General features: G+C 43.1%; 1 protein-coding gene across 6 annotated transcripts in view; it reads left to right on the plus strand.

Annotated features, from left to right (window-relative positions):
- The window catches only part of CTPS2 (CTP synthase 2), a 147,054-nt gene that overhangs the window by 30,512 nt on the left and 91,049 nt on the right, over positions 1–25,493 (plus strand). For all 6 annotated transcript variants that reach the window (XM_081327030.1, XM_081327028.1, XM_081327033.1 and 3 more), the window contains 6 exons: positions 136–306; positions 2,190–2,290; positions 3,709–3,825; positions 8,100–8,183; positions 9,229–9,309; positions 23,374–23,525. In XM_081327030.1, coding sequence (XP_081183156.1) covers positions 136–306; positions 2,190–2,290; positions 3,709–3,825; positions 8,100–8,183; positions 9,229–9,309; positions 23,374–23,525 — 706 coding nt within the window. The remainder of the gene's footprint in view (positions 1–135; positions 307–2,189; positions 2,291–3,708; positions 3,826–8,099; positions 8,184–9,228; positions 9,310–23,373; positions 23,526–25,493) is intronic.

The following is a 25,493-nucleotide window of genomic DNA, read 5'->3' on the forward strand; positions in this document are numbered from 1 at the left end:
ATATGTAAATAGTAGATCTATGTTTATAAGCAGAAAATTATTCCTACTACTAGGAAGTACTATTTAGTAGGACTTCTATTGTATCTTAGTAAAAATGCACTATAACATGTTTTACCAAGTAATTCGTATGTTCAGGTGAAGTTTTTGTACTAAACGATGGTGGAGAAGTTGATCTTGACTTGGGAAACTATGAAAGATTCTTAGATATTAGCCTTTACAAGGACAACAACATCACCACTGGAAAGATCTACCAGCATGTCATCAATAAAGAAAGGCATGGAGATTACTTGGGAAAAACTGTTCAAGGTATCTTTATGTTAAAAAAAATGCAAATTATTTCAATTGTTTCCTGAGATACAGTGCATGTAATTATCCAATTTACTTTCTCAGTAATCCATTGTAGTAAATTTGTAGAAACCCAGTCAATTCTAGTTTACTCAGTAAACTATATTAAAAAAAACTCAAGGCTTAGCACAAATTGTGAAATAGATCAGTGTCTTGTTAACAATGTGATATAACTTTTAATGATTAAACATATTCTTTGAATGTTTTAGAGCAGAAGTCCCCAACCTTTTTGGTACCAGGGAACAGTTTTGTGGAAAATAAGTTTTCCACAGATTGGGGGGTTGGGGGGATGGTTTTGGTTTTGCTCACTCGCCCACCACTCACCTCCAGCTGTGCGGCCCAGTTCCTAACAGACCACAGACTGATATAGGTCCATGGCCTGGGGACTGGGAATTCCTGTTTTACAGCATCAATAAAAATTTATATTACAAAAGTCAATAATGAAAGGGCATGTTTAAATATAATTTATAACTGTTAAAACCAATTAACCCATGTTAAAAATATTTAAACAAAATTGATAATAAGTCTATAGTTGGACTCAGATTGATCCCAGTAAGAAGAAAGTGATCATGCCATGCTGAAAAGGCACTCTCCTTAATAGCTGAGAGCCAGACTTCACTTCATGGATATACCCAGAGAAGGGCCTCCAAAATTCTGTATTATTTATCACTTGATAATGTTCCTAAGCTCCATATTCATATATTGTATACTGAAAACCAGTACAGATGAGAAAACAACATTCACGTCATTCTATCCCAATAACAGATCTAATGGCCCAGAACTTCCTTAACTCCTTTTGAAGACGTCCTGCATACAATGCAATACTTACTTGAACAATATTCAAACACATGGCTAGTGTAAGGACCCGCTTCAAAACCTCATCTCAAGAAAGCAGGACTTTTGGAACAGTTTCATTCCAAAAGGAATTTTTATTAGGAGAAGCTGATAGCAGGCATAGAAGGCAGGATCTGAGGGTTTCCCGCTCAGATCAATAGGTTAAAAGAGCCTCAAGCAAACCCCACCCCAATAGTTCATCCGGTCAGTTCAAACAAGCCAATCTCTAGGTGTTAAGTCCGCTGTGGGAACTGAGCTGATAACAGAGTAGGTTCCCATGCCTGTGAAGATATTGTTGGGTCTTCGCACCTTTCTCTTCCACAGCGAGAGATAAGCCAGCTGGCCGGAGGCACATTCCTTTCTCACCCCAGGTTGACATCAAGGGAAAACAGTTCAAAGAGCAAGCAGATAGAAAAGGCAGAGGGGATACATTGTAGCTAAGCGAAAGGAGAAATAAGGCATCCCAAAAGGCCTCCCCCCTCCCCCTCAGGAGAATGACAGAACCCACAGAACGAAACCAGAAAGGGAGAGAATCACCCCCCCCAAAAAACAACAACAGGAAATGGGTTCTGACAGCTGGTCATATGCTAGAGAAGTGATTGTCACTTACAGAATTGAGGTCCTTCTTTTCCCATGTATATTTTCTTTTCAATCCTTTTAAAGTACTTTTTGGAAGATACAAATTGCCATCCTTGATTACCAGGTAGCTATTGATGCATTTATGTTTGCACGGTATTGTTAAATGTTGTATTCAAGTATTCCTACTCAAGTTGCAGTTATTTCTATCATTCAATAGTAAATAGGTTTCTAAGAATTCACATAGCAACTACACTTTATTCTTAATAGTTCATTTGATCAGATTACTGTAGAATCTTCTAAGAACTTTAACAGACTCAAGAAAAGATTGTGCTGTAGCTGTAAATGCAGTTATAACTTTAATTCTTGGACCATTTCCACAAAATAGTGTATGTCCAATTTTCTGTTGCATTAATATTTTATTTCGCTTGTAGTTGTACCCCATATTACTGATGCTGTTCAAGAATGGGTAATGAATCAGGCAAAAGTTCCTGTGGATGGTGATAAAAAAGAACCACAGATATGTGTAATTGAAGTGAGTATGAACTTTCTGTATGAAGCTATGAGCAAAGGCTTATTTATTATATTTATTCTCCACTATAATCCCAAAGGACTCTTGGTGGTTTACAGGAATACAATTCAAACATTCACAGTCAACATTAAAGTAATAATACAAAAACTCTAAAAAACAGAAAATAACCTCTAATCCTGCTATCAAGTCCTAAGCACTTTCCAGAAGAGCTCTATTTTCAGCTGCTTCCAGAAAGGAATTAATTTAGGAACTAAGGTTATCTCTAGCAGAAGAACATTCCAGAAACTGGTATTACTACTAAAATGGGCATAAAATCCTCTCACCTGAGGCTGAGGAGCAACTATGCCTGAACTGAAGCTGGGCATAGGCCTTCATGACTGCAGCTTCCATCTGCTGTTTCAGCGGGCACTGCAAATCCAGAGGAGTCCCCAAGTCATGAATTTGCTCCTTCATAGGTGTCAGCCTTATCAGATAGATCAGACAGGAAACATGATCTGATAGGCTAATCTAATTTTATTGTAAAGCTACATGAAGAGAATCTTGCAAGTATGAAGGTATAAATCTTCCACTGTCCCAAAGGTGCTTTTTCCCCAAAAGCAACTGGATTTCCTTGATTTTTTCCTTTGGAAACATTTTGTTTCTCATCCAAGAAGCTTTTCAGTTCTAACTCTTCTTGGATGAGAAGCAAAATGTTTTCAAAGAAAAAAACCCAAGAAAGTCCAGTTGCCTTTGGAAAGAAGCACTTTTGGAACAACCATGACTTGGATGATTGAGAATCTTCATAGACAAATCTTCCACTGTCTCTTTTACTTCCTGAGAAACTAAAGAAGCCTCTTGCTCCATCCACTATCTAGCTGCATTACCGGTATCTTATCTGACTGTTTCCTGTTTTGAATTCCAATGGAGAATCACTTCTTGCTAAGAATCAATTTTAGCCTGCTGTTTCCTATCCAGATGCTCACAGCTTCCAAGTACTGGGAAAACATTACCAGCATGGTCCCAGATAGTGATGTAAAGCTGATCATCAACATATTGATGTACCAAATACCAAATCTTGGATGATTCTCTCAGCGGCTTCATGTAGATATTAAAAATGGGAGGGGGTGGGGAGAGGACTGACCTCTGTGACAACCTACAAATAAGAAATCGCTAAATCAATCTCTCTTACCATCACCAGTTAAAACCACTCACTGAGAAAGGAATGGAACCAATTGACTCTGAGCAGTGAGCAATATCACAATGATTATAACCATAAAAACACAAAATAGTTACACATTTATAACAATGATTTCACAAATTTGACCAAATTATTACTGGCATCATCTATATACGTTTTAAAAAGCATCCTTAAATTGAAGTACAGATTGAACTATGCTTTTTTATTTCCTCAAAACTAATTAACTCCATATGTTATCTTTTAGTTGGGTGGAACTATTGGAGATATTGAGGGAATGCCCTTTATAGAAGCTTTTCGACAGTTTCAATTTAAAGCCAAAAGAGAGAACTTTTGCAATATTCATGTCAGCTTAGTACCACAGGTAAATATTTCTCATCATATGTTACTGCTTTACACATTTTAAATTTGATAAAATACTAAATTCAGAGATTTTTGAAGAAGTGAATGAAGCTGCAATTGTAGATATATTCTTGTTATTGTTGTTCATTAATTGCCAACAAAACATTTTAGACTAAATGTTTATGCAATCATGTTGTATTTATTTCAACCAATGAATAAACATGTGAAGGCTTTTATTGTGTTTATATGGAACATTTAATTAGATCAAACTCTAACCCTAATGGAGTGTGTGTATTTTGCAAATGCTAAAATTGGGTTAGGCTTTTTTGTGCTTTGTAAATGTTTTATAAATCAAGCCTGTTTGCTTAATTTCTAGTTAAGTACATTGTGTGAATCCACAAATGGGTCAATTTAGTGTCCAGGGAAGTGTGTTGTTTACATGCAAATTTTAATTTCAAATTTGTTTAAAAATATCATTTAATTGAAATAAATCTATTTAAGGATAATACTTTTAAAAGATATGTTCTAGGAAGTATAGCTTGCTCCCCATCTATGCCACTCTGTCTCTTAATGACAGCTCACTCTTGTGTTGCTGGAACCAGTCATCCCCTGCCAAGGCTTCTTTTAATGGCTGCATTAGGTCCTTGGTCATTGTTGATGATGATGCTTCCTGCTGTCTCTTGAGGGCTGGTGCTGCTAATTGCTTGGAGGGGATGATGGAGTTGACAACTTCTTCTTAAGCACTGTTGTATTGTGACATTCTGGCCTCCCAGTAGATAGTGAAGAGTGAAGTTGAATCGGTTAAAGCAGTGATGGCGAACCTTTTAGAGACCGAGTGCCCAAACTGCAACCCCAAACCCACTTATGTATTGTTGGGTGCCAGGTGGGCGTGACCCATTGGGTGAGTGTGGCCCATTGAGTGGGTGTGGCCCATTGGCTGGGCATGGCTGCGGTGGTAACGGCAGACTGGGTGGGACTAAAAAGTTCAATCAGTTCCAACTTTGCGAGATCTTTTTTTCCCGTGAGAAGTTGAAATTGATTGATTGATTGAACCTTTTTTATTTTTTTGCACATGGTGGTGGAGGCCTAAAGTGAAAAGGTTTTATAAAACCCAACTGAAGGCCTAGGACCTGGGCGACGGTGCGTGTACCTACAGAGAGGGCTCTGCGTGCCATCTGTGGCATGCGTGGCATAGGTTCTCCACCACGGGGTTAAAGTATTGAGCCCACTGGACCTGTTTGGGAGACAGCTTTCAGGGGCCTTCAGTGCTTCTAGTTTTTGCAGTCTGTCCACACTTCAAAAGGGACTTTACTGCCTTCCAAGAATTGCCTTCAAGTAAGGAGGGCCCAATTGACCACAGAAACCTCCTTCTCCCAGACAGCCCATCGTTTCTCAGTCTCAGAGAGCTTGTAGGAGGTGTAAGCACATGGCTATAATTCTCCCTTTGTGTTCTCCTGAAGCAGCACCACCCCCATGGCCACATCACTGGTGTCCACTTGTATTACAAAGGGCTCATCAGGGTTAGGGTGTTTTAGGACTGGTTCAGCATTTGAGACTTTTGAATTTTTCGAACGCAACTTGGCACTCTAGTGACTAATTTAGGGGGTTGGCTGGTCCTGGGTTTAACTTCCCCTTTCATCTTCAACAGGTTCGTGATCAGTAGGGCTATCTGAACAAATGTGGGGATGAACCTTGGCCAGGTCCTGATATTTCTTGGGAATCGGGTTCTGAGCTATCAGTCTCTTTTAGTGTATTGGCTGTTTCCACTTTCATATTCTTAACTGCAGACATGTGGCAGCTTTTTAGCACTTTCCCTAAATCTTGCCAATTGGATGCTTTCCTTCACATCCACCATTTGTCTCTGTCCCAACTGACAGATGGGCTCCATTTTTTCCACCACGCCCAGCCCAGGACCTTGGCTTCTCTCATCCCTGGGGTCACAATAAATCGAAGAGTCTCTATGTGGATCCCAGTTTTTAGCTTCATAGACTTGGATAGGCTGGTTGCTGGCACTCCGCCCATTGTCAAACTATCTAGCTGGGAAACGCCTATGGGCTTCCTTACCTTCCTTAGCCTCATTCCTAGCTTCTCTACCACTTGGGGGCTGACCAGGCATCTAGTGGACACTGAGTCCAACAAAGCTGTAATGGTCCCCTTTACTCCTGAGGAGGTAATCTAAATCTCCACCCTACCATTCAAGGGGATGATGGTGCCACTTACCATTGGGTCGTCTTCTTCACTGTCACTCTCATAGAAGACTGGTCCTGATGGGCTGGAGCTCCCTCCCCCTTGCTGGGAGGAGGGGAGAACTCTGACCTGCTACCCTGCATGAGCTTTCTCTTTTGACTTCTGTGGAGCTTTTTTCTTCTTTGGTTGGCTCAGAGGAGGGGGTGTGGTCACTGGCTATGGTTTGAGGCATTCGGCTACTCAGTGTCACTCCTTTCTGCAGCGAAAGCTGCCACCAAGGTTCTGGTGTGGTCTTCCTCCTCTGGGGTCGGGTCTCATGGAATTCCATCAGGTTGATCTCCATCTCCATGGCCACACGGTACCACGCTTGCAGTCATACAGGGCAGGCAATTCTGGTACAGATTCTTGTTTAACCCCTCTCTGAAATGGTGGACCAGCGTGTGTTGAGGCCAGTCTCCTAGGTAGCTGGCCAGATGGCAGAAGTTTTGAATTTACTCCGTCACCGGTCACTTCCCTTGCTTTAGGGAATGGATATGGGCTTCTGTGTGTTGAGTTGCCACAGGGTCCTTGAATTGCTCTCATAGGGCTTGCATAAAAGCATCGAGGTCATGGCTTCCAGTTCTGCGCAGCTAGCACGACAGCTGAGGGATCACGAAGATCTGCACCCTAGAGCTGATTTCTTTCTGTTTGGGGACCCTAAATGGACCCAAAGCCATCCCGGAGAGGTGGCAAGGAAGGAGAGAAGCCCCGCTGATCCTGGGGAAATGGTGGTCGATCCGGGCGTCTGGGGAAAGCTCTCCAAAAACTGACAGAAGAAAGGCTAGCGTCATTTCTGACTAGCCCAAGCTACATGCAGCCTTGCCCACGTTCATCGCTCAGTGGGTCTTCAGCTGCTGGCATGGGCTTTCCCTCACTCATTCCTTTACAGCAATGAGTGGCTGCTCAAACTTCTCAGGTTTTTGCTTCAGGCATGTGCCAGCAGTTTGCATCCCTGCACTGGCTTGAAGCAGTGTCAGTTCTTACTGAACTGGGATCTCTCCTGGCTTCTTTTTCTCATCCGTGTCTTTGGTCACAGCCAACATCTCTAGGTTGACTTCCTGGTGGGAGTCCAAGTAGGTTATTACTGAGAGAACTGACTTAATGTCAAGTGTCCCAATATGCTAGCCAGCAAAAGAAACTCTCGAGACATTTTTTTTCTCCAAGAGTATCCTTTACTGAAAAACCATGAAATAGAAAGAAAGAAAGAAAATATATATATAATGGTTTTTCATAGCTACTATTTGCTGCTATAATGACTTCTGAACAATGCTGTGTGAGACAACATGCACTGACTAGACATGCGGTTGGTTTCTTGAGTACAGATTTAAAACTGAACTTGGTAATAAATACCATGTCTGTATATACTGGCTGTGTTTGGCAGAGTAGAATGCTGACTACCATACCTCACATAGCATTATCCAAAAGTTATTTTACATACACAATATATTTTTGATTTTTTGTCAGATCTCAGATCAACAAAAAACATTAAAGAAGAATGAATTTTCATCAGAATAGGGAAGGGGGAACTAATGGGAAAGTAAATGGGAAATGTAGGTTTAAGTTCACTAACTATGCTGCAAAATGTGTTGCAAACACGAACCATGGTTAGTGCAGATATGCTCAGCTGGAAAACCCCAGTTATTGAATGAAAAAACAAAATAATAAAAATAATGAAAACTTTTTGATAGATCAACGAGGATGCCAAATGCGTATTAAATAGGAAAGTACATTAATGTGGCAATTTAGGTCATTCACATAACATTATGTGATTTGTATAATGTTGCTGAGGTTAACATAAAATTAAGGTAGAATTAATGTAATTTTAACTACTACATCATCCAAACTACTTCAGATGGAATTCACTTGTCTGTCCTTTCAGGGGATAGAAATTGAGTCTGTTGCATCCCAAATCTACTTAATGGAGGGATTATTAAGTCAAGGTTTCACTATAATTCTATTAAATCTTAATTATTCCTATTCCTATGTAGGTATTGTGCATATATTCCACTGCTGTATTACACCATAGCAGTGTTTTCCAACAAAAAATGAATGACTAATTATATTTTTCAGCCTAATGCTACTGGTGAACAGAAAACAAAGCCTACTCAAAACAGTGTCCGCGCTTTAAGGGGACTTGGTCTTTCTCCTGATTTGGTGAGTTTAATACACTCTGCAATATTACATCTGAAAGAAAAGTATACATTTATATTGTTAGAATAGAAGTGGTTGGTATGTTTATAGTTTCACTAACTTGCAATGTGCATAGGGTGTTATTTTTACTCAGGCGGCGAATCTGAGTGGGAATTTTATGATTAAAATTATACTAATGTATTTGGTCTGTTATCTGTTAATTACAGCCAAATAGGTTTGCTTCATTTTTATATTAGATAAAAACTGCCTGATTAATTATTGATGGGCATAACATCTTTGCTTGAGGTGTGGCATATTAGCTGAAATTTTAAACAGAAGCATGTGCAGGTTATCTGCCTAATGTAATTGCATTATATTTTTTGTTGCCCATTCTGTACATATTTGTTAAGCGGTGAATAAGAAAGTATAAGTTTGACTAAATGCTTTTTTACAAAGATACTAAATATTACATGTTTAATCTTATACATTTAATAAGATTCTGGTGTTCGGTTTGGTAAAACAGGTCCTACATCATTTACTTGAATTAGGAAAACCTGCATAACTGAAGACTTTATTGGGCAAGATCAGAAGCAGCTGGTTTAGAACTCTAAAATTTTGTTATGTAATGATGCATAAATTTCAATTAATTTTCCCTGAAGATAAATGACTATCTCTCAGTTAAGAAGCACATGTAGAAGAAAGAGGCTGATTGTATTTGATAGGAAAGTTTTCTTGGTTAGCAACTAGATGGTTTTAAAAAAGTTAGGCACAACATAATATTAAAAGAGTATTTTTCAAATTCTTAAAAACTATAAAACACCTCAGGAAGTTTTTGGATGAAAGATATTGTTGGCTTTGAAGAGGGACCTTAAATTATTTAATTGATGAGATTTGGAATTCTATTGCTGGTTAGGATTTATTTTTATGAAAGCTGAAACTTTGCTTTTTCTTCTTTTCCCTTAAAAAATCTTTAAAAGCATTTTAAGTAAGAAAAAAAGGAGGAAAGTACTGCTTCTTGGAAAGTGTTATTTCCATAGTGTGTTGCTAATCTGTTTATATCTCCTTACAGATAGTCTGTAGAAGCACTAAACCTATAGAAATGGCTGTAAAGGAAAAAATTTCAATGTTTTGTCATGTAGAACCTGAGCAGGTTTGTAGCATTCTTTTAAAAATAGTAATAATCACATTATAGTGTTAATGTCACACTCTGAAATCATTTTTAATTTTTTGTTTTTAAATATTTTTCTTTTATGCAGAGAAATATGAGAAAATAGTTGGATAATAGAAGAAAACAACAGCTACCTATTAAGGCATTCATGGGGATAATATCAAAATGAGGATGGCATGCTATTTTAAAAAAATCCAGCAGGCATCAGTGTTGCACTGAAAAGTCAGACTTTAAAAAAAAACTTTTCAAAGTTGTCTGGTGCTGAAGGGGAATAAAATGATTTCTTGGGCTTTATTTCAGAAGTTTGTTTGGAGGCTGATTTAAAAGTGTATTTGACAGAAAATGATGTTTCCTTAATAGTTAAACAGAGTTAAGTGGGCAATTTGTTTACTGGGATAGAATCTTGCAACTTATAGCAATATATTAGAAGAGTATATGTTATACAATTGTAGAAAGGCTATGTAATAGTTTTTTTAAAAAAGACATTCAAGTAGGAAAGCTTTAATCTAAAGTCACCCTGGAGTTAGTGTTTCCTTTTTTCTCCAGTAAAATTCTTAGTACATAAAGGGGTATTTATGCATAAATTGATTAATTGATATGATATTAACTACATACTCTTATCTTCATATTCTATATTCTGCTCAGATAATTTTTACTCTTCAATCTTATCCATTTTTCCTGAGAAATAAGCCTTGTTAAATTTATAAAGATTTATCCTACCATAAATAGAAATAGGATTGAAGACTTAAATAAAAATTTTAAGCATATTGGGTTAAGTCATTTAGCCAATTTACCGTAATACTATCATTAGTTAATTTTTGGTTTTGTGGATAGTTCTAAGCCAACATAACCATAATTCCTAACGAATTCATAATTCATTCCACAGTAGCATTGTAGAGTCGGCGGGGGCTTTTTTGGCTATTTAATCCAATCTGTTTAGCACTGAAATAGAAATTAAAGTATTCTCTTCAGGCTCATCCATTATTTTATGTGCTTTGCTATGGAATAGTACAAACCTATCTCCCCTAATCTTTTTCTTATTGAAAAGTTTTAAAATACATTTTAAAAAACATCCTCCCCCCCACTTCCCCCCAAGGTCCCTTCCAGATTCTATTCTATTCTATTCTATTCTATTCTATTCTATTCTATTCTATTCTATTCTATTCTATTCTATTCTATTCTATTCTATTCTATTCTATTCTATTCTATTCTATTCTATTCTATTCTATTCTATTCTAAAGTTTATCTTAATCTCAGTCTTCAATTCTGCTCTTCAAAGTATTGGGCAACAGACATCTTTTTGTTATGGGACTGTGCCAAAAAAGATAAGGAAAGCAAGCAGAGCTTGGCTTCTGGAATTATTTCCAAAACCTTTATTAGTAATAGTGGCTATAGGGGGTGTCTGCCTTTTTTACTGTATAATGAAGTAACATATTGCATCTCTGTGTGTCTGTTACAGTTGCAAGAAAAAGTATGTGAACCCTTTGGGATTACGTGGAGTTTTGCATGAATTGGCCATAAAATGCGCTCTAAACGTCATGTAAGTCACAACAATAGAAAAACACAGTCTGCTTAAAATAATACTACACAAACATTAGCTGTTGTCATGTTTTAATTGAACATAAGATGAAAACATTCACAGTGCTGGGTGGAAAAAGTATGTGAACCTTTGGACTTAATAACTGGTTGACCCTTCTTTGGCAGCAATAACCTCAACCAAATGTTTCCTGTAGTTGCAGATCAGACCTGCACAACGATCTGGAGTAATTTTGGATCACTCCTCTTCACAAAACTCTTTCAGTGTAGCAATATTCTTGGGATGTCTGGCGTGAATCGCTCTCTTAAGGTCATGCCACAGCATTTCAGTCGGGTTGAGGTCAGGACTCTGACTGGGCCACTCCAGAAGGCGTATTCTGTTCTGTTGAAGCCATTGTTTTGTTGAATTACTTGTATGCTTTGGGTCATTGTCCTGTTGCATCACCCATCCTCTGCGGAGCTTCAGTTGGCGGACAGATGGTCATACGTTTTCCTGCAAAATGTCCTGATAAACTCTGGAATTCATTTTCCCATCAATGACAACAATCCGTCCAGGCCCTGAGGCAGCAAAGCAGCCCCAAACCATGATGCTCCCTCCACCATGTTTTACAGTGGGGATGAGGTTTTGATGTTGGTGTGCTGTGTCTTTTTTTCTCCACACATAGTGTTGTGTGTTTTTCCCAAACAACTCAATTTTGGTTTCATCTGTCCACAGTATATTTTGCCAGTAGTGCTGTGGAACATCCAGGTGCTCTTTTGCAAACTTCAAACGTGCTGCAATATTTTTTTTGGACAGCAATGGCTTCCTCTGTGGTGTCCTCCCACGTACTACATTCTTGTTTAATGTTTTCCTTATTGTAGATGTGTCAACAAAAATGTTAGCATGTGCCAGAGATTTCTGTAGGTCTTTAGCTCACACTCTAGGATTCTTCTTTACCTCATTAAGCATTATGCGCTGTGCTCTTGCAGTCATTTTTACAGGACGACCTCGCCTAGGGAGAGTAGCAACAGTGCTAAACTTTCTCCATTTGTAGACAGTCTGTCTTACCGTGGACACATGAACATCAAGGCTTTTGGAGATACTTTTTTAACCCTTTCCAGCTTCATGCAAGTCAACAATTCTTGATCGTAGGTCTTCTGAGAGCTCTTTTCTGCCAGGCATGGTTCACATCAGACAGTGCTTCTTGAGACCAGTAAACCCAAAACAGGTGTGTGTTTTTAAAGGGCAGGACAGCTGTCAGCAACACATCCAATATCATCACACTGATTGGAGTCAAGGTTGGCTCACTCCTGGCTCCAATTAGCTCTTGGAGAAGTTATTAGGCTAGGGGTTCACATACTTTTTCCACCCTGCACTGTGAATGTTTCCATCTTATGTTCAATTAAAACATGACAACTGCTAATGTTTGTGTAGTATTATTTTAAGCAGACTGTGTTTTTCTATTGTTGTGACTTACATGACGTTTAGAGCGCATTTTATGGCCAATTCATGCAAAACTCCACATAATCCCAAAGGGTTCACATACCTTTTCTTGCAACTGTAGTTGTGTTTCTTTGTGCTACTTCCCAGTGTGTTTGTGGGCATGTATGTATACTGAGGAGAACAAGGGAGGCTGCATATGCTCTACCTGGATCATGTGACCAGAAGAAAGTACAATGTAGTAGTTGGCAATATTTGTAAGCCATTTCTCAATTGCCTTCATATGGATGCATGAAGAAAATTCTTTTTCTGGATGTTTTTGTATTCCTTTATTTTAAACATACCTAAATAAGACTTTTGATGGTATTTGCAATATTTTGCCAACCTCAGCTCATTTAGAACTTTAGATTCCCTGACGTCATTTTTTTCAGTTCCAGGCTATCTTCTTGGTTCTGTCTCTTTTCCTATTTCCTATATATGCCTTTTTGTGCCTTTATATCTTTATTAAGATTTTTTATTTACAGTTTCATTGTTTTTTTTCTTCAGTCCTCCATTTTTTATGGGAATTGTTTGTAATTGTTTTAATATCTTCCTGTTTTCAAACCCATCTTGAATTTCTATCTTTATCTCGTGTTGTGAAATCCTATTTATCATTGTTCTGAGATTATAAAGATCTCCTTTTTTGAACAGTGTTGATTTACTTGTAAGAACTAAAAACATTAAATCTTAATTCTCCCCCATATTTCTGCTGCTACTACTTTTTCAAATAAGTGTTCTTTATTGACTAATATCAAATGAAAAATAGTTGATCCTTTGGCACCTTTCTACACCCTCTAAAACTGAAAAAGTATCAGCAAAATGTCAAGAATTTTCTGGAAGGACTATATGACAGAATTTGTCTCAGCAGGTGTGGGGTATCACTTACACTACTATTTTATATCATTTTAGAGATCTGTAGTGTGCGTTCTGAAAATATTACCCTTATCTTCTTGGTTAAGAAAGTATTAGATATGGTAATGCTTTTCTTTATTTCCTGATACTTATGCTTTAATATATTCTCAATATCATTAGTGTTTCTGACGAGGTAATGATACTTTTACCATACATAATAACTCCTCTATTTTTTATTGCTTTCATTATTTTGAGCAAATTGTGTCCTTTGCTAGATGAGAGGATTCTGTTATTCCTATTACATCATATTTAGTTTTTCTACAATAAAAATTGGAACCATTTGTTCATCTTTTCCATATTCTAAGTGCTAAGAAATACTAATATAGAAAATAAAGGCCATGGATGTTCTGAGATAATAGTTCTTGTGTTTTAATAGGCTGAGTAGGTTACATTTTAGCAGTGCTCCTTTTTTCTTTTTCTAAGGCTCTTATTTCTTCTACAAACCCCACTGGATTCAGTTTAAAGTGTCTTACTGTAAACAAACCCAACATTGCTTTGATCAAGGGTATGGTCAATTCTTGTGAAATTCAGACCATCTCATCTTATTATTCTGACATCTAAAGAATTAAGATTATAATCTCCAAACCGAAATCACTCCAATTGACACCATTTGCATATTCAATTAATCATGTGAAGTCTTCTTCTTTTCCAGTCTTATTCCATGGGCTGGAGGAATGAACCAAAACTTCACATTAATCCCAATGGTCTTCAGTTTCCTTCCTAGATCTTCAAAGGACATGGTGATATGGTTGCAAATGTTCTTTGTAGTATCACCTCTATCATATTCCTGCCATTTGCTCCTAGTAGACAACACACTATTCAAGCCAAGTCATCGACTTGCTTACTTCAGTTCCTTACACAGTGGTACCTCATTACTCATTGTTAATTAGTTCCGGGAGGTATGATGAATACTGACAACAATGCGTACCAAACAACCAACATGACTTAACACATGACCTTTTTTTTGGCCAGAAAGGGTAGCGCATCATGAGGCAACCAACACTGACAAGTTGTAGTTGCATGTTGAGTACCAAACAAACAATGAGTATCAGGTGAAAATGTTTTCATCAAAATGCTTTGAGTACCAAATTTGACAAGTTTTAAAGCAGTTAAGTACTGAGGTACTAGTGAATTGCCAAACAAAGTGACATCTCTTTATATTCTTGTAAAGGTCTAATGGTTTTTCTGAGTTCCACGCTAGTGCAGAATATCATCTGTGTTTTGTTTATGATGTCTCATCCATTGAGCTTATTTTTTGCTCAATTTCCTTAAATATACCTGCTTACTTGCCTGCTCTCATAGTATATTTTTATATGATCATAAAAGATGGCAAAAATAACAAAAAAGAGTCAGCATCAGTTCCAAGAATAATATGTGGAGTTACTTTTGAGTAGTTACTTTATTGTTGTTCACCTTCAGACAGAATCTTGCCAGACTAAAGCAATTTCCTGCATTAACTATAAATATATTCTGTGAACTGCTAGGGAGGGCCATCTTTGCCCTCTTCCTGCTTACCAGACATTCCAAGCTCTGCTGTTTCTTTGCCCTGCAGGAGGCAGCCTTTCTCTCCTGGGACTCCAGACTACATTTTGCCATGCATATGTATACATTCGAACTAGACCATGATATTTCTGTGTCATATATTTATTTATTTATTTATTTATTTGTTTTTATAAACCGCCCTTCTCCCGAGGGACTCGGGGCGGTGTACAGAATAAGGTAGGCATACAGAATGAACAATAGTGAAAACAAACAATAGTAAAATACAAGCTGGGACCCCAGATTAGAGCTATCAGGCCAGGCCAGACTGCTGGAACAGATAAGTTTTTAATTCGCGCCGGAAGGTGCGGAGGTCGGGGGCCATCCGGATTTCGGTTGGTAAGCTGTTCCAGAGGGCTGGCGCACCCACTGAGAATGCCCTCCCCCTGGGGGCCACCAGCCGACATTCCTTGAGCGGTGGCACCCTGAGGAGGCCCTCTCTGTGGGAGCGCACAGGACGGTGGGGTGCTGACATTGGCAGAAGGTGCTCCCGTAGGTAGTCCGGACCCATGCCATGTAGGGCTTTGTAAGTCATTGTTAGCACCTTGAACTTCACACGGAAGGCAACTGGAAGCCAGTGCAGTGCACGGAGGAGAGGTGTGATATGGGAGTATCGGGAGGCTCCCAAGAGTGTCCGTGCCGCTGCACTTTGCACCAGTTGAAGCTTCCGAGTGGATCTCAAGGGCAGCCCCAAGTAGAGAGCGTTACAGTAGTCTAGGCGAGAGGTCACAAGAGCATGGGTGACTGTACGTAAGGCATCCAGGTCCAGATAAGGCCGTAATTGGCGAACTAGTCGAACCCGGGAGAAGGCCCCCTTGGTCACAGCTCCTATGTGATCTTCCAGGGAGAGCTGCGAGTCAAGGAGGACACCCAGGTTGCGGGCCCTATCAACAGGGGGTAGTAACTTGTCCCCGATGTTAAGGGATGGGATGTTCTGAGTATCCTGGCTTGCCGGTACGTACAGCCATTCAGTCTTGTCCGGGTTCAGTTGAAGCCTGTTCCTCCCCATCCATTCCCGGACCGCTTTCAGGCAGCGAGACATCACGTCGAGGGCATCACTGATGTTGTTTGGAGTTGAGATGAAAAGCTGGGTGTCATCAGCATACTGATGGTACCCTACTCCAAAGCTGCGAATGATCTCGCCCAGCGGTTTCATGTAGATGTTGAACAGGAGAGGCGAGAGGACCGACCCCTGAGGGACTCCGCAAGCGAGAGGCCTCGGGGTCGACCTCTGTCCCCCTGCCAACACCGACTGCGAGCGACCCTGGAGAAAGGAGGAGAACCAACGCAGAACCGTGCCTCCCACTCCCAGTCCCCTGAGGCGTCGCAGCAAGATACCATGGTCGATGGTATCGAAAGCCGCCGAGAGGTCTAATAAGACTAGGACAGAGGAATGGCCCCTGTCCCGGGCTCTCCAGAGATCATTTATCAGAGCGACCAATGCCGTCTCCGTGCTGTAGCCCGGCCTGAAGCCCGATTGGTACGGGTCTAGATAAACCGCTTCATCCAGGATCTGAGGGAGTTGGTGCGCCACCACGCTCTCAACAACCTTCGCAAGGAAGCGAAGATTGGAGACTGGATGAAAGTTATTCAATGAGGATGGGTCCAAGGTGGGCTTCTTGAGGAGAGGCCTCACCACCGCCTCCTTCAAGGCGGTGGGGAAGTGACCCTCCCTCAGAGAAGCGGAGATGACCGCCAGGAACCAGCCTCGTGTCCCCTCTCGAGCTGCATATGCCAGCCAGGAAGGGCACGGGTCCAGTAAGCATGTGGAGGAGCTCAACCTCCTCATAATCCTGTCCACTTCCTTAGGAGTCACAGGATCAAATTCCTCCCAGATGACGTCGACAAGACTGTCCATGCCTTGTTCTTCCAACTCAGCCCAGTTGGAGTCCAGGCCGTTTCGGATCCGAGCAATTTTATCCAGCAGATACTGACCGAATTCCTCGGCTCGACCCTGCAAGGGTTCCTCCCTCACCTCTTGGTTCAGTAGGGAGCGAGTCACCCTGAACAAGGCAGCCGGGCGATTATCTGCGGACGCGATGAGGGTGGAAAAGTAGTTGGATTTTGCCACCCTTATCGCAGCGAGATAAGACCTGGTGAGGATTCTTAATCGCAATCGGTCGGATTCGGATCGACTGGATCTCCAACGGCTCTCTAGGCCCCGTCTCCGACGCTTCATTTCCCGGAGCTCCGCAGTGAACCATGGGGCTCGCTGGGATCTGCACCGGGTCAGAGGCCGCAAGGGTACAACTCGGTCCAGAGCCTCCGTGGCTGCCTTCTCCCAGGCTTCCACTAAGGCATCTGCCGAGCTGTGAGCAGGGAGTGCATGTGCGTCCCCAAGCGCTGCCTGGAACCTATCAGGGTCCATTAGGCGCCTAGGGCGGTACCATCTGGTTGGCACCGCGCACCCACGGCGGGGGGTGGCAAAGGGGAAGTCTAGCCGCACGAGGTGATGATCGGTCCATGACAGGGGCATAATAGTCGTGGCACCCCCACCGATATCATCGCGCCACCGTCCAGATAAGAACACCAAGTCTGGGGTGTGGCCTCTCTCATGAGTCGGTCCAGAAATTATTTGCGACAGGTCCATGGCCGCCATGGAAGCCATGAACTCCCGAGCCAGATCGGACGATCCTCCCAAGGACGGTAGGTTAAAGTCGCCCAAGACCATGAGTCTTGGGAATTCAACCACCAACCCTGAGAGGACATCGAGTAGCTCGGGCAGGGCTGCCGCTGCACGATTAGGTGGTAGGTATGCCAGCAGCAGGCCCAACTGCGCCCCCGGGCCGTATCTCAGTAGGAGAGACTCACACCCGACCATCTGAGGGACGGTGATCTCTCGTGGGCTAAGGGATTCCTTGATGATAACTGCCACTCCCCCGCCCCTCCCATGGGCCCGAGGCTGGTGCAGCACCTGGAAACCTGGCGGGCAGAGGTCAACCAGAGGGACACCACCCTCTTGGCCCAGCCAGGTTTCCGTGATGCAAGCCAGGTCCGCGTGCTCGCTCTCCACTAGGTCACGAACAAGGTGTGCCTTGTTAGCTACGGACCTGGCATTCAGGTAGACCAGCCTTAGCATGGGAGGCTGCACACCTTCGCTCCCGGGACCTCCGGGGAAGTACAGAGGGTCGGAGCGTCTCACCGCTTGTACAGAGCGGAGATGACACTCCCGGTGACGATACGGCCCTCTGTTTGTGCACCTTCTGCCGTTCCCCACCATCCTGGGAATAGGATGTTCGTCAGTACGCCATCGGTTATTGTCGGCGACTGGTCCTCGTTTCTCACCATGGCGAATGGTCGTAAGCCTGGCCTGCGTTATGGCACCCGGAAGGTCTGCCTTCCCCGAGCAGCCATACTCTTTTCCCGCCCCCCTCCCTAACCCGACAAAAAACTTAACAAGAAACTTAACCAGGGGCCTCTTGTTGGTCTTGTGATGGAGGCCCCTGACCCTGCCTGGCCATCTCTCAGAGGCCCAATGGTCGGGCCCGTCATCGAGGTATGATGAGTTGAAGGCAGGACGAACCCAGGAGAGGGGGGAACTCCTGAGGGCGAGTAGATCTATGCAAGAATATTGAAGCCGCATAGGGAGCATTGGGGAGCATTGGGAAGGCGGTCCCCTGGGTGGAGCATTAGAAGGAGGGTGTAGTCGGGTAGGTGGGTATCTGGACCGTCACCCAGCCACTGCCACTTGGTTGGGTGAACCCCAGAAGCAGTCCACTCCCCATCCTCTCACGATGGATTGTGATTCTGCTTCTGGGGGTGGTCCAGGACCCACTCTGGGTGAAGCATACCCCATAGAGCTCTCACCTCTATGGGGCTGCAGGTGTAGGACAGGCCACTCTGCCACCGTGGCTTGCACCCAGGCCCATCATGTCCTGTGGGGCGAGGGAGGGCAGGGGGGTTCGGAGCTGGAGGAGGCCAGATGTTGATGGCCTCGGTGGTCTAGCCGCCGTCATCTCCAGCGGTCAGCTGCATCCTGGCGTCTTTAGGGGTGTTGATCGGCACGGAGATCGCCACGCCGCATCTAGTGGTGCTGCCGTCGGGGGGTTTTCGGTGAGATTGGGTGACCGGGGCCTGGAGAAGTTCAGCGCCGCTATCAAGGCTCCTCGGTGGTGGTCGATCGGGTCCGCATAGCCGGTCTGCGGCACCTCCTTGATCCCAGGGAGATGCCGCCGTTGTTCAGGAGCAGGCCAGGAGGTCGAAGCAGGGCAACGACCCCGGCCCCGCTCAGGGAGGTTGCTGCGGCTGTCTCTTCCGCCGCCTAGCTGATCCATTTGATCCGCGGGGTCTTTCCTGATCATCCCTGGCGTCGCTGTTGGCCAGGGAGGCATAATAGGGAGCCGAGGGTGGAGGCACCGGCCCCACTCTGGATGGCTGCAGCAGTTGCAGCGGCTCGGGGGCGGGTTAGAGGCGCCCCATCGCCACTGCCCCCGCCGGTCTTCGGGCCCGTGGGGAGATGACAGGTTAGGGCCCCGCAGGGTACTCGCCGTCGCCGCTGCCGACGATGCTGCCGCCTCCGCTACCCAGCTGGTCCGCAGCGCCTCCGTTGGTCGCTTGGGGACGCCGCCGGAGGAGTCGAACAGGTGCGGGGGTTGGGGCAGGGCAGAGATGTTGCCGCCGTCGCCCGGGAGCCGGTCAGGGGGCCGGGGCAGAGCAGAGCCTCCGGCCCCCCCTGGATGGCTGTGATGGTTGTCGTGGACCAGGGGCGGGCTTGGAGAGGCCCTGCCGCCACCGATACCGTCGCTGCCGGCTCCCTGAATAGGCGAACAGCTGATCTGCGGAGAAGTCGCAGTCGCCAGGGAGCTGATCAGGAGCCGATCAGGGGGCCGGGGCAGAGCAGAGCCTCCGGCCCCTCCTGGATGCCTGCCAAGGGCCAGGGGGCGGGCCTGGGGAAGCCCTGCCGCCACTGCCATCGTGGCTGCCGGCTCCCCGAATAGGCGACCGAGCTGGAGCTTGGGAGTCGTCGCCATCGCCGCTGAAGGCGCCTCCGCCGCACAGCTGATCCGCGGAGACGCCGCTGCAGCCCGGGAGCCGATCAGGAGCCGATCAGGGGGCCGGGGCAGAGCAGAGTCTCCGGCCCCTCCTGGATGCCTGAAGGCGCCTCCGCCGCACAGCTGATCCGCGGAGACGCCGCTGCCGCCCGGGAGCCGATCAGGAGCAGATCTGGGGGCCGGGGCAGAGCAGAGCCTCCGGCCCCTCCTGGATGCCTGAAGGCGCCTCCGCCGCACAGCTGATCCGCGGAGACGCCGCTGCCGCCCGGGAGCCGATCAGGAGCAGATCTGGGGGCCGGGGCAGAGCAGAGCCTCCGGCCCCTCCTGGATGCCTGAAGGCGCCTCCGCCGCACAGCTGATCCGCGGAGACGCCGCTGCCGCCCGGGAGCCGATCAGGAGCAGATCTGAGGGCTGGGGCAGAGCAGAGCCTCCGGCCCCTCCTGGATGCCTGAAGGCGCCTCCGCCGCACAGCTGATCCGCGGAGACGCCGCTGCCGCCCGGGAGCCGATCAGGAGCAGATCTGAGGGCCGGGGCAGAGCAGAGCCTCCGGCCCCTCCTGGATGCCTGAAGGCGCCTCCGCCGCACAGCTGATCCGCGGAGACGCCGCCCCTGCCCGGCAGCATGAACAGAGGTAGAGGCAGGGCAGAGGCGCTGGCCCCCGTTTATAACGGTTGCCAACGGCCCAGGTGGCGAGGCGGAGATGTCCCGGCACCCCTGCAGCTGTTTCGGGAGGCAGCGGGCGGCACCATTGCCCAGCTCATCTGCCCGAATTTCTGTGGGTATATGCATAATGGTATTTTTTTGAGAGCTGAATGCAATGAAATTTTATTTTAATATATGCTGATTAGTGTACATTTAAAGTCACAATAAAGTTTTTATTCTATTCTCTTGTTCTGTTCTGTTCTATTCTATTCTACCACAGTCAGGAAGCAAAAAGAAATGAATTCACATAACACAATGGAGATTCACTCATCCTTTCCAAAGGCCTTTGCAAAGAACTAGGTCTTCAGAGCCCATAAAATATAAGCGGGGGTGGGTATCTGAACCTGGAGGGGTGGCCCTCATTCCAGAGAGCAAATGTTATTACAGAGAAGTCATGCTTCTGTGATCCAGATAGATGTCATTGTTTAATTGAAGGATCCTGGAACACACCAAACAGATCAAACTGATCAGGCAAATAGTATGGGAGATAGAAGGTCTCTAAAATAACCAGTCAGTACACCATAACATAGTTCATCCTTTTTGAAAAGCAATGAGTCGAGCTAAAGGAGATATTTATTCATACACACATACATGCACACTTTGTCTATTTAGTTTTAATAAGTCTTTATTGATTAGCCCTTGGGCCATATCAAAGTGCAAAGTTCCAGCAACAAATTGTTACTAGATTTGATAAAAGCAAGTTAAAATGGAATTTGATAAAATAAAATTTAAAATGGAATTAGAATAAAATACGATTTAAAATGAAATGGGAATAAAATACAATCTAAAATGAAGTTGTAATAGTGTACAATAATTTAAGATATAGATAAAATATGATAAAATTATATTTTGGAGTCGCCCTTGCAATCTACCCCAATCAGTCCCACATATGCAGATCTCAACCAAACCATTTTGTTTAAGTACTGTGCTGCGTTAAATGTTATTTTCAAGTTCTGGCCAGACATAAGTTGTTTTGATATGGGGATCCCAATGGGTCATTTGTTTGTTATATAGACCAAGATACCTGTCTCTCGCCCTCTTATACAGGCAACAGTCAAATAGGATGTGAGCCAGGTATTCTACCTCTGCCACTCCGCAAATGCAGAGACGCTCATTGTAGGGTATAGAATGAAATTTCCCATATCTGACCATTGTGTCAAGCTGTTCGAATCTCGCTCGCGTAAATATCTCCCGAAGATGTTTTAGTAGTTGTAACTTCAAATAGCTGTCTACTTGAAAAGTATGTTTGTATTTACTCAGCCATCTCAAGTTATTCACCTTACTAAGAATAGCTATATCATTTTGTGCTTCTATATCCTTAATTCTTGGGGCAACTCTTTTTTTGAGTTGTTTTCCTATTACGCAAGAGACAGGAAGGCCACAACTTCTTACAAAATTTGTTAGTTTGGTGATCCAGGAGGTTTGTGATTGTAATTTTATTTGCTCTAATAGACATAACTTGGGGAGTCTATCAGTCTCCATTTCATTAACTTTGCACCAGTAGTTATATGCTCTAATTTTGGATAGTGCATGAATTGTATGAATTCCCAACTCAGCTCTAACTGCTGCAGCAGATGGTTTTGGATCTACACCCAAAATACATCTCAAATGCTGGGACTGTGTTTGTTCTAGGGCTGTGGTTGAGTAAAGACCCCAAACTTCTGCTCCTTACAAGAGCATAGTGGTAACCTTACCCTTATAAACCTTAATTAATGGGGTTAGGGACCCTGGGTAACTATGGTTCTTTAGTTTAAGTAGTAAATTCAAACGGGCTTTTGCTCTAAATGTACTCCCTTGATGACAGGCCCAAGATCCAGTCTTGGAAAAACTTACGCGCAAATATACAAAGGTGTTAACCTGTTCAATTGGTTCACCATCTAATTGCCACTTATGTCTCTGATGGTGTCTTCCAAACACCATTATTTTTTATTTTTATTTGCTAATGATTAGGGAGTTATCCTGGCAGTAAGAGCTGAATCTTCTTAATAGTCTACGTAATCCTACTTGTGAGTATGATAATAAAATCATATCAGCATAAAGCAAGCTGTTACAGTAAGTATTTAGGATCATCGGCATTTGTACCATGGGATCCTTCATTAACCCTGGCAAGTCATTGATATATATAAACTAAATAATAATGGGGCAAGGATACACCCTTGCCTTATCCCTTTATTTGTGTGAATCCTGTTAGTCAGAGCCCCATTAACCCCATACCGCACCCTCAAACAGGTACTTGTGTAAAGGGCTTTAATCAAAGCTAGGAGTCTGGGTTCTATTTTAAGAGATGTCAGTTTACTCCATAGTACTTCTCTATTTACCATAGCAAATGCTGCTGTAAGGTCTATGAAAGCAGCAAACAGGGGTCTCCTCTTATAGGCATATTTGGCAATTAGATGGTTCAAGGCAAAGCAGTTATCAATAGTAGATCTGTTTTGTCTAAAACCTGCTTGTTCTTCTGTGAGGATATTGTTTTCCTCTACCCAGATTTCAATTCTGTTCAAAAGGTACCTAGCATATATTTTTGCTACAATGTCAGTTAGGCTGATGGGCCTGTAATTACTAGGATCCTTTTTATTCCCTTTTTATATATGGAGACAACTATTGTAATCTTCCACCTATCTGGTATATGGCAGGTGTTATTTATGTGTGTAGAAAGACCTGCTAATACAGGGCTCCACCAACTGGGAAATTTCTTGAATAATTCTGCTGGTAAAAAAATCCTCACCTGGGGCTTTATTGCACTTTAAGCTTTTAATGATGGACTGTATCTCCTTTTCTGAGACTGGTGGCCAAGTGGGGGGTAGTTCTAGGGTTTACTAAATCACTGTTTAAAGAGTTTCTTTACCGGTTCGGTGGGTATTTAGTTTGAAATTTACACTATTAATAATTGCAATTCATATCTTCTAGGTAATATTCATCCATGACGTTTCTTCCACTTACCGAGTGCCAATCCTTTTGGAAGAACAAGGTATAATTAAATACTTTAAAGAGAGGCTAAGCCTACCAATTGATGATCAACCAAGTCACCTTCTTTTCAAATGGAAAAAAATTGCAGATAGGTACATTTCTTTGTTTCTTATCTTGATTTTTCTATTTCTCTTGTATCATATTTGCACCAGAAAATCTTTTTGCAAGAAACATTTATCAGGCCCCAGGCTTTTCAGAGTTGTTTGTTTGTTTCAGTGTTTTCATAAATAATACATAAGCTGGTAAGATGATATAATAAGAAAGTATTTGCAGTATCTTTTGATATTACATATTATGTTACAATTCTGATGGCGCTAAAATGCAAACTTTTTACCCAAGAGGTTTCCATAGAAAAATTCTGTCTGTGTGTGTGTGTGCGCGCGCGCGTATATTTTAAAATAATAATTTCTATAATTCCATAATTGATATAATAATAATAAGTTGGAAGGGACCTTGGAGGTCATCTAGTCCAACCCCCTGCTCAGGCAGGAATCCCTACACCATTTAAGGCAAATGGCTGTCCAGTCTCTTCTTAAAAACTTCCAGTATTGGAGCATTCACCACTTCTGGAGGCAGGTTGTTCCACTGGTTAATTGTTCTAACTGTCAGGAAGTTCCAGTAAATTTCCCCCTAGAAAATTAGCCAAAAGTCAAGGATTTTTCTTGTTCTACAAACAATTCTTGAGCTTAGAGATCACAGCTCAGTAAGTGTTTATAATCCCAGAAGATCAGCAGTTTTCAAAACAAATATAGTTCTCACTCTGTAGTAGGTGGCCCAGTATATTTTCTTTCTTCTATTCCCAGCTGTTCTCTATTTAGCTAGAAGTCACTGAGGTTCAAATGAACAAGTTGTTCTTTGTTTCTGGGCATCTTGCCAATTTCTGAGTCAATGCAGCTGCTGTTCTATGTTCTCATTCTCCACAAGATGTCAATAGCTATTCATTTTCCAACTTTTAAAACAAAGAATTATTTTCTTGTATTTTCATCAATATTCTTTCAGATGTGAAATCTTAACAATTTTCATAATTTTCAGATTTATCCAGACTGTAGTATTATTGACTTCATTTCAATATATTTCTGCCCCCCATAAAAATTAAATTTGCCGCTTCTGTCTATGTAAGGGTGAGGGTGCGGTCCCCTCCCTTCTCACTTTTGTAGGATTTATTTTTGCTTCTTGGGGATCTTTTCCAGGAAGTCAGTTACAAACTAGAAGAGAGAAGATCGATATTCTCACCCAGTTCCAAGTGTGCTGTTCACAGTTGTTCTGGTTAGTGGTTTTGGACTTTGGCTGCCGGTAACTTGGGTTTGTCACCGAGGTGTAGCTAGCCTTTTTCCTGTGTGTTTAGAGCAGTGCTTTCTTTGTAAAAGAAAAAGGTGCTGGAACTCACACGTGTCATACCTTGCCTACTCTACAAAGTTCCATCCAAAAAAGGTGCCGGAACTCCGTTCTGAGCGTTCTATGACAAAACAAGCCCTGGTTTAGAGGGTTTCCCCTGGATCAAACTGGTCGACCTCCTTCGTTCCACGATCATTGGGGGGGCTCCTTCTTTGCTGCCACTCTGGGGTGACTTTAGACCCATTTAGGGTCCCCTGGCAGAATGAAACAGCCATGGAGTGCGGAGATTGAAACCATGCAGTTGTAGCTCAAGGTACTTCAATTTTGTCATCAGTTTCATTCCCAAAGCTCTCACCTCTTCTTTTCAGTCAGAAATGTTAAAACAAAAGCATTTTGTTGAAGCAAGGAGCAAAAATCTGTGCTCGAACTTAAACACTTACAAAAGTCATTTCATCCCCATAAAAGGAAAGAAAATTCCCCTATGCTTGACATTTTGCATGGCTCTACCTGTGCTGATAGGGACGTGGCGGCTCAGTGGGTTAGGACGCTGAGCTTGTCGATCAGAAGGTCGGCAGTTTGGCGGGTCGAATCCCGAGTGCCGCGTAACAGAGTGAGCGCCTGTTACTCGTCCCAGCTTCTGCCAACCTAGCAGTTTGAAAGCACATAAAAAATGCAAGTAGAATATCCAGAACAAATATAGGACTAAAAAGTTTCATTTAGCATTT

The sequence above is a fragment of the Vipera berus genome (genome assembly GCF_964194415.1).
Source record: "Vipera berus genome assembly, chromosome: 4".
Lineage (NCBI taxonomy): Eukaryota > Metazoa > Chordata > Lepidosauria > Squamata > Viperidae > Vipera > Vipera berus.